At 35.1% G+C, this 8,339-nt stretch overlaps 2 protein-coding genes across 3 annotated transcripts; one reads left to right on the forward strand and one right to left on the reverse strand.

Moving 5' to 3' along the window:
- Window positions 1–225: 225 nt before the first annotated feature.
- On the reverse strand, window positions 226–3,028 carry LOC142539895 (uncharacterized). Of its 2 annotated transcripts, none has more exons than XM_075645637.1 (4): window positions 2,846–3,028; window positions 2,154–2,421; window positions 1,320–1,395; window positions 226–961 (listed from the first exon to the last, which is right to left on the reverse strand). In XM_075645637.1, exons 1-4 carry the CDS (start codon window positions 2,911–2,913, stop codon window positions 363–365), a joined length of 1,011 nt encoding a protein of 336 aa, XP_075501752.1. In that variant the 5' UTR covers window positions 2,914–3,028; the 3' UTR covers window positions 226–362. The 2 variants fall into 2 exon arrangements, with proteins under 2 accessions (XP_075501752.1, XP_075501753.1); XM_075645638.1 differs by having other exon boundaries at window positions 1,335–1,395; window positions 2,846–3,027.
- Window positions 3,029–3,665: 637 nt separating this feature from the next.
- Window positions 3,666–6,967, forward strand: LOC142538360 (endo-1,4-beta-xylanase 5-like). The gene is made up of 6 exons (XM_075643697.1): window positions 3,666–3,723; window positions 4,480–4,701; window positions 4,779–4,942; window positions 5,042–5,140; window positions 5,741–6,520; window positions 6,614–6,967. Exons 1-6 carry the CDS (start codon window positions 3,666–3,668, stop codon window positions 6,965–6,967), a joined length of 1,677 nt encoding a protein of 558 aa, XP_075499812.1.
- The last annotated feature ends 1,372 nt before the right edge of the window (window positions 6,968–8,339 follow it).

The following is an 8,339-nucleotide window of genomic DNA, read 5'->3' on the forward strand; positions in this document are numbered from 1 at the left end:
ATTTTACGTAGACTCTGTGTCTGATCATTATTCTATTAGGTGGTGGTTGTAATGTGATTTTGACATTTCCTTGCGTTTATATCATGTTTAGCATGTAGTATTACCATATGTTTCCTAGTTTTATCCAATCTGTTTATCGACGGAGTCTGCTTATATTTCTTATCTGTAAATGAAATCTCACTTTTTTTTCAAAAATATGAAATTTAGCACGTTTTTTCATCCCTATAATGTTAAGGTTCCAAATCATATATTCAACAAAAAGAACATCTTACTTGATTCGACAGTGAGCTGATCAATCAAAATCACATAAAAAAAGCGCAATCCCCAGCATAAGAGCCTTTCTCAGTACTACAACAAAATATTTATGATGCCAGAAGAGCTTCGATTTTTGAAATCTGATCTTCGTCATTCTTTGGGGTTGGACTACGGTTTGTCTCATTGTAAAGATCATGCTTCCATTTCTCAACACGGCCACCATCTCCTGGTGGGAGATAGCCTTGCCTTCCCGTAAATTGATCTTTGCCTCTGTATCCACCACTGCTACCGTGCCTATCTCTAGATGTAAAGTTACCTCTCCACACCTCGCCCTTGCTCGATTCCCTCTCCCGTGCAAGTGGTCTTTCGGGTTTGTCAGAATATCGTGAATAGTGCACTCTTTCCTCTCGTTTATCGCTTTTGGCAGCACGGTCTCCAGGGTTTGGCAGCACGGGATTTGCTGCTGTTGCTGATTTGTCCGCTTTCTCAGGATCTGCAGTGGTAATCTTTTGCTCACTGAAGGAAGGCCTCTTGCGCAAAGGTGGCTTTGGATTTGCCTCCATTTCAAAGTATCCATCATGACGCCATGTATTATTTTCTCTGTTATCCATAGCTTTTTCATCCTTCCGTCGTGCATCACTTGATGAAGTTTTATTTTCGGTCCTGCTGTTTAGCTGCGCTTTGTGATCCCTCCACCATCCACGTTCTTCACAAGAAAATAAATGTTTTACAATTAAATCATCCTCATATATTAAATACAAAACAAAATAAGATGTTATCCTATCACAGATTCTAGAAGTGAAACCACCAGTAAAAATTTTACAATTTTATACAGCATAATAGATGAAGTGATGAAGCACAACTCCATAGGAAACCTAACAATTTCACATTCTTAAGAATGCCAACCAACAGTTTATTCGTATTCCAACCGTAGTTTGATAGAAACTCTTCTAGGCAGGAAAATTAAAGAACGAAACAAATCCATGAAATACTAAATCCATATCGAATCCTTAACCCATATCACAAACTTTAGAAATGGAAACCTCATACACGGAAAACTTTACCTTCAAAAACCTTACCATTGTCTGTCCTGCGACCGAAACCTCTCCCATCTTGCCTGGTAATACCACGGTCATCATGCTGTCATAAGACATTGACAGGCAGGCCAAATACTGTTATATAATCGAGGTACTTGAAGCCACCAGGCTGAACAAAATCCAAATGACCGAATAAGATCACTTGAGAATGAGTAAAAATAGAATCTTACACCAGTTCAAGATCAAAGTAACTTTTAACCGTCTTCTCCGAGAAATTGAGAGATGCATCTAAAGATACCCTAAAAATGATGCATAATTCTTGACCCCCAAAACTTTACATGTTTCATATAAAAGATTCATTAAAATTAATCTTCATAAATTGTTCAACTAATTTTGACGGCTTTAACAAGATATGACTCACATTTCACTTGATTCCACTACCCAACAACCCATCCGAGAAAAGATTAAGAGAACAATAATCTTCGAGCCAGCTCATCAAGTTGAAAACTACCATGTTATAAAAGATGTGAAAATAGGACTAAAACATCAATGCAGTAAAGGCCACAAAAACCGAATAAACACAACTGCTTTTTCACTGTCCTATAGCTCGACCTTTATACAATCCATTGACTCCATATCAAAATATTTCCTGAAATCCAGAACTCAAGAATGAAACTGAGTCATATGGGTACAAAAGATTGGTGTAGGCTAATTCGCAATGATCCACAATAGCACAAGACAAGAGCTTTTCAACAGACCTGGCATATAAAAAACATGAAACACACGCATAAGAAGGTGAAAAGCCAATACAAGAAAACTTCCCCGAGTCACTACCATGATATTTGTAAGGAAAAAGCATACCTGAAAGTATGTTCGGGATCGAGGTACTTTAGCTGGATCAATAGGATGATTGCTACCTTCCGGGTTTCTGTTAGCTTTTTCTTCAGATTCTTTGCTCACCATCCCAGTTTCAACTTTTGCATCACGCCCTAATGGGGCCTCAAGCGTCAATGCATCCTGGAGCCTGCGATGGTGCTTATGATCGCTGGACAATTGATCTTTATCCAAGTCGGGGTTGGAATGTGGTCTTTCAGTTGCTGGTCTACCATCCCTCCTAGATCTCTTGGGGCTAACAGAAAGCAATAGGAGGATCGTGCATGCTAGTTAATTCGATAATTAACGGCAAAATGCATTACAAGCAGGTTTTCCTACTCAAGCCACAGGTTAAAGAGGTGGTAGACAAGCACATACGGGTGACAAGACACAGACCATAAATTCTACAAGTTTCAGGATGATTAAAATATCCAAGGCCCAGCATTGAGATGTTGAGCTGGACTCATGTATGTGAAAATCCCTAATAATATACTAACATTTCGAGAAGAAGAAAAAAACAAAAACTGAATCATAGTATGTGTGTGTGTGCGCATAGATTAAAAATCATAATACAAAATAAGAAAAATCAAGACATATTTTTTTCTAATTTCTACATCGAAAAAGGAAAATAAATCATGAATCTAACGAATTATCAGAAAGGCCTCGTGCTTTGACTAAACCTGGGTTCACGGTCGAATCTAGAACGATGGCGTTTCGAGTCGGATCTACGGTCTTCTCGACGAGACATTATCCTTTATTATGAAGCTAAACGGCAAATAACACCGTCACCGACAAGCGCCGCCACTCTTCTCCTAAACAGCGGCGGCAGCCCCCCAAATCCCAGAAAATGATTTCTGTTTGCGAACACAACAGCTCAGATGGTTTATCTAAGTAGCTGTTCTGGACTCTCATTATGGGCCAATTAAAAAAGGCCCAGGATTTCACTGGGCTTGTATTTTAACGCCATCGTTTTGGAGCCCATTCCTTTTGATAATAATTAGATATATTAATTAAATTGAAAATTTTCTGAACCGATGATTCTGAGCGTGCATGTATGCCTACAAGGCAACAGCTTGAGTCCCATGAAGAAAGCAACGACGTTATTCAATGTAACGTTAATTAGAACACTAATATATTTAATGAAACATTAATTAATGCTAAAGAGTGATTAATAGAGACAGTATGTCACATGAAACATCCGAATCTGGCCACCATTTAAAGACAATAATCAAATCCCCCAGGTTAATTTTTTAAACCACTAAACAAGAATCGTAAACATATCTGAAAATCGATCCAATAATCTGAGATATAATTCATTTTTGTTAGCCACGATCCATTTTAGGTATTAAATCAAATCGAACTAATTTATTTATTAGTCTTTATCCGGGATGTTTTAGCAATTTCTATATTTTGGATCGAGTATATAAATATTTGTGTTGAGGCATAATTTCTCCGATCGATCGAAAAAGCACCTTGCCGGAAATTATTCTACGATCCACCATGGAAATTCCTGGAGGTTCGATGCTTCGTTGGGTGTTATTCTTGATTCTTGCTTCAGGTTTAATTAAATTGTTTTTTGGGTATCACTTTTTCTATACTTTATTCAAATTTTCAATTTATTTATATTATCATTATGTTTTCCTTTCTTGTTCATGCTTTTTTTTTTATTAAAATCTTCGAAAATGCAATAATATTGTTGTCTATGCATTAATCAATCAAATTACTTTGTGCAAGTGTATTGAGAAGATAAAATCTTTTTAAAGTAATTAAAAGATGTTAGTTTTGCATGAGTAATTATTCACATTTTCAAAACATCTTGCATGAGTAATTATTCACGTTTTCAAAATACTCTTACGAGACTGTCTCACAGATAAATTTTATGAGATAGATCTCCATCCCGACTCGATCCCTAAAAAAATATTAATTTTTATTTCAAAACTCAAAAGTACTACTTTTCATAGTAAATATGCAGACGCAATCCGTCTCACATATATAGACCTGTAAGATCGTCTAACAAGATAATTATTCTTTGATTTTATAGTCGTCAATTATCTACAAACTCTTTGATCTAAAAAAAAAATGTACTTGTTCATTTTGTGTTTGAAAATTAGGTCTCCAGGTCTTTGCGGTGAAATACGATCACTCATACAGCGGCGAGGTAATTAATTGATATCGATCAAACCTAAACTCTTTTCGTTAACAAATAACATATAAAATTGTTGAAAATTTCAAGTTCAAATACATTATCCGAACCATTACCAAAAAAACGTAATTTTGTGACGAAATTAACAACGTACTCTTAAATTTTTTTTAGTGTTTGCCAAGCCCTTTAAGGCCACAATATGGGGGAGGGATTATAAGAATCCGGAATTTAATGAAGGGTTGGATTCTTGGGGAGCATGTGGACATGCAAATATAAGTAAACAAGAATCCTATGGTAACAACTACGTTATAGCTTCACAAATGAGGAATCACTCACACAGCAGTGTCAAACAGACAGTGCAATTGGATAAGGATAAATACTACGTTATTTCGGGTATGTGTGAATGTTTTCTCTCTTTTTTTAATAAATATTTCTCACACACATAATTATTAAAAATAATTATTTTGTAGCTTGGATACAGGTAAGTGAAGGGCCAACTCTCGTAGCAGCTGTGATAAAGAATGACGATCACGACGATGCCGTCGGATGGGTCATGGCCGAGACGGGCTGCTGGTCCATGCTTAAGGGTGGGGTGAATGTCAAAGATACTGCCTCCTATGAGCTCTATTTTCCGGTCAGGGGATATTAATTTTCTTACATTTTACTTGAAATTTACGCACATAAATTTCTTGATTTTTTTGGATGAATATATATGAAAATCTTAATCCCGCAGAGTAACAGTACACAAGTGGATATATGGGTCGATAGCGTCTCACTACAACCTTTCACCAAAGAAGAGTGGGAAGCTCATCAAGTTCAAAATACTGAAGAGGTACTATTCAAACATTAAATCTAGTCTATCGATTTCGACTATAGGTATGAGGGGAGAAATTGTCAAATTGAAGTTGTCATAATTTTGTTTTATTTATGTTTAACTTGTCGAAGTTGTGTTTTAGTTTTTTTTTAATCCTATTTTGAATATATGGTACTGAAAAATGTTAATGCACCACATTAAGCGTAACCGAACTAGAAACTAACCAAAAAAATATTACTAAAATCCAATTTTAACAATTTTAAAAGTGAAAATAAAAAACATGATAACTGACGGACTAAAATGGTTATTTTACCCGAATATGGCCATGTAATAAATTAACATTTAATGATTTTAAAATAAAAATAAATACAAAGGATAAAGTGATGTATGGGATATCTAAGTAGGTAAAAATTTGTGTGAGATGGTCTCATGGATCGTATTTTGTGTGCCAGATCTCTTATTTGGGTCATCCATGAAAAATTATTATTTTTTATGCTAAGAGTATTATTTTTTATTGTGAATATTGGTAGGATTGACTTATCTCATAGATAAAGATTCGTGAGAACGTGTGACCGACTTACTAATTCGGGTATGATAAATATGTGATTATACATGCAGATACGGAAGATGGTGGTGAGATTCCAAGTAGTCAACAAATCCGGGCGCCCATTATCCAAAGCCAATATCTCCGTCACACAACTCCGCAAAGAATTCCCCTTCGGCAACGCCATCAGCAACCTCATACTCACCAATCAAGCCTACCGCGACTGGTTCTTCCCCAGATTCAAGTACACCGTCTTCGAGAACGAGATGAAATGGTACGAAACCGAGCATTTCCCAGGCCAAGCCAACTACTCAGTCCCTGACGCCATGCTCGACCTCGTCGCCCAGCATGGTGTCAAGGTCCGCGGACACAACGTCTTCTGGGAAGAAAGTGAGCGCCAGCCGTGGTGGGTCAAACGGCTCCCGCTTACGGATCTTCCCATCGCGGCTGACAGGCGGCTGCGATCTGTGATGCGGCATTACAAAGGGAGAGTGATACATTGGGATGTTTTGAATGAGAATCTGCATCACTCATTCTTCGAGAGCCAATTGGGAAAAGATACACCGGCGGTTTTCTACAAAACAGCGCAAGAGATCGATCCAGAGACGCCGCTGTTCTTGAACGAGTTTAATACGCTAGAGCAGCCGGAGGATGCGAGCTCGAGTCCAGCGATGTATTTAGAGAAGATTAAGCAGATTAGACGAGAAGGGTATCATGGACCTCTGTCGATTGGGTTGGAATCTCACTTCAGCACTCCAAGTTTGGCCTATGTGAGAACTTCAATTGATGTTCTCGCGGCGTCGAAGTTGCCCATTTGGATCACTGAGCTGGATGTTTCGAAAAGACCTAACCAAGTAAACATATATATTATATCAAAGTTCTCATTAATCTCTAACTCGATCGAGTAACATATAAAATAACAGACGATGCAACCCTTTATTCTCCAGGAATTGTATCTAAAGCAACTTTTAAAGGAGCTAAAATCCCATCCAGGAGTCCATGGGATTATAATGTGGGGATCATGGAAGCCAAACGGGACATGCTACCAAATGTGTCTCACAGATGACAATTTCAAGAACTTGAAAACCGGAGACGTAGTCGACGAGGTAATCCGGGAATGGAGGCACGACGGCTTGGTTGGATCCACAGATTCCGACGGCTACTTCAATGTTTCGCTCTTTCATGGAGATTACGAGGCGAATGTAGGATACAAGAGAATGGGGAATATCAGCATATCAAAGAGTTTTCAAGTCCTTCCCGTCGATAAAAACGAAGCAATGGAAGTGAGGATATTTATATGAAATGAAGGCAGCATAGCATGGATTTGTAGTGATGAAATTGATATGTCATACTAATGAAAATGATACTTAATATGTGTTTAATTTTGCTAGATTCTATTTATATTTGAGCACTTTTTGGATAAAATTATTGTTACAAACATTAGATATGAATGTCTAAAAATTGATGTAGAGTTAGAAAAGTACTGATATATTTTTAAAATATGACTACGTCTCTTGTGAGACGCACTCACGAATTTTTATCTGTTTGATGGATAATCTTACCGATATTCACAATAAAAAATAATACTTTTAGCATAAAAAGTAATATTTTTTCATGGATGACCCAAATAAGAGATATGTCTCACAAAATACGACCCGTGAGATCGTCTCACACAAGTTTTTGCCTAAAAATAATTATTTTGAAAACTTAAAAGCTGATTTTTTAATGCTATATTTATATTAATAAAATAGTATATGAAACATCATAATATATATCTAATATATCAATGGATTAATGAGAAAACATCAAATTAAATATATGTACATAACATAATAATGAAACAACTTCATATTAAATGTTAAAAAGGAAAAATCACTTTAAATTTACAATTTAATGTCTATAAATCCAAAAAATTGATTTGCAGACAAATTTGACAACTGCTCTGTTTTTGCATGAATTATACCTTAAAATAATAAGTTTAAATATTTAAAAAACATTATATTAAATTTACTCTTTAATCTCGAGGTCACAAATTCATATTATAAATAGATTGTTTTAATATATACTCAGTTTCTCATTGAATAATTTCAAATATTAAAAATTCAACAGCCGCTGAGAAGAACACAACTAACATAAAAAGATAAACAAAAAAGATAACAATAATAGTTATATTTTTTTAATTTTTTGTTGGTGTTATTGTTTTTAAATAAAAAATTTTAGTCAAAATTTATTCATCTAGAATTTATAATTTTTGAAAATATTTATTCTTTAAAATTTTGAGAGAGAATAATATATGATTTTGTAAAAAAAAAATCCATTTTTTTAAAAATAACAAGTTCCACTCAATCAAAATACCGAATACAATGATAAATAAGACAATTTAACGAGAGGGAAGATTATTATATTGATTTGAGTGATATTTCAAATTATATAAACATTTTTTATATATTAACTTTTATTAATAATAATTAAATTTAAATATATTTATTACATAAAACAATAATTTTAAATAATTATACAAATTTACTAATTGTGATAATTATTTATATAAAATCACATTCGATCGCCAGGTATGGTATATACATGCACCGAAGCTAGCACTGATGAATTTTTTTACTTGAACCGAAGCTAGTACTGGATGAAGAAATAAAATAATTCCGTTGGAAAAGAATA

Source organism: Primulina tabacum, chromosome 3, assembly GCF_025594145.1.
Source record: "Primulina tabacum isolate GXHZ01 chromosome 3, ASM2559414v2, whole genome shotgun sequence".
NCBI classification, from domain to species: domain Eukaryota; kingdom Viridiplantae; phylum Streptophyta; class Magnoliopsida; order Lamiales; family Gesneriaceae; genus Primulina; species Primulina tabacum.

Excerpts from the sequence above, each read along its gene's own strand:
- LOC142538360 (XM_075643697.1), top strand. The coding sequence starts at position 3,666 with ATGGAAATTCCTGGAGGTTCGATGCTTCGTTGGGTGTTATTCTTGATT. Across the intron at positions 4,702-4,778 it reads TAAATACTACGTTATTTCGG|CTTGGATACAGGTAAGTGAA; the intron begins GTATGTGTGAAT and ends ATTATTTTGTAG. Across the intron at positions 4,943-5,041 it reads CCTATGAGCTCTATTTTCCG|AGTAACAGTACACAAGTGGA; the intron begins GTCAGGGGATAT and ends TTAATCCCGCAG.
- LOC142539895 (XM_075645637.1), bottom strand. The coding sequence starts at position 2,913 with ATGTCTCGTCGAGAAGACCGTAGATCCGACTCGAAACGCCATCGTTCT. Across the intron at positions 2,422-2,845 it reads AGATTCGACCGTGAACCCAG|CCCCAAGAGATCTAGGAGGG; the intron begins GTTTAGTCAAAG and ends GCTTTCTGTTAG. Across the intron at positions 1,396-2,153 it reads GATCCCGAACATACTTTCAG|CATGATGACCGTGGTATTAC; the intron begins GTATGCTTTTTC and ends GTCTTATGACAG.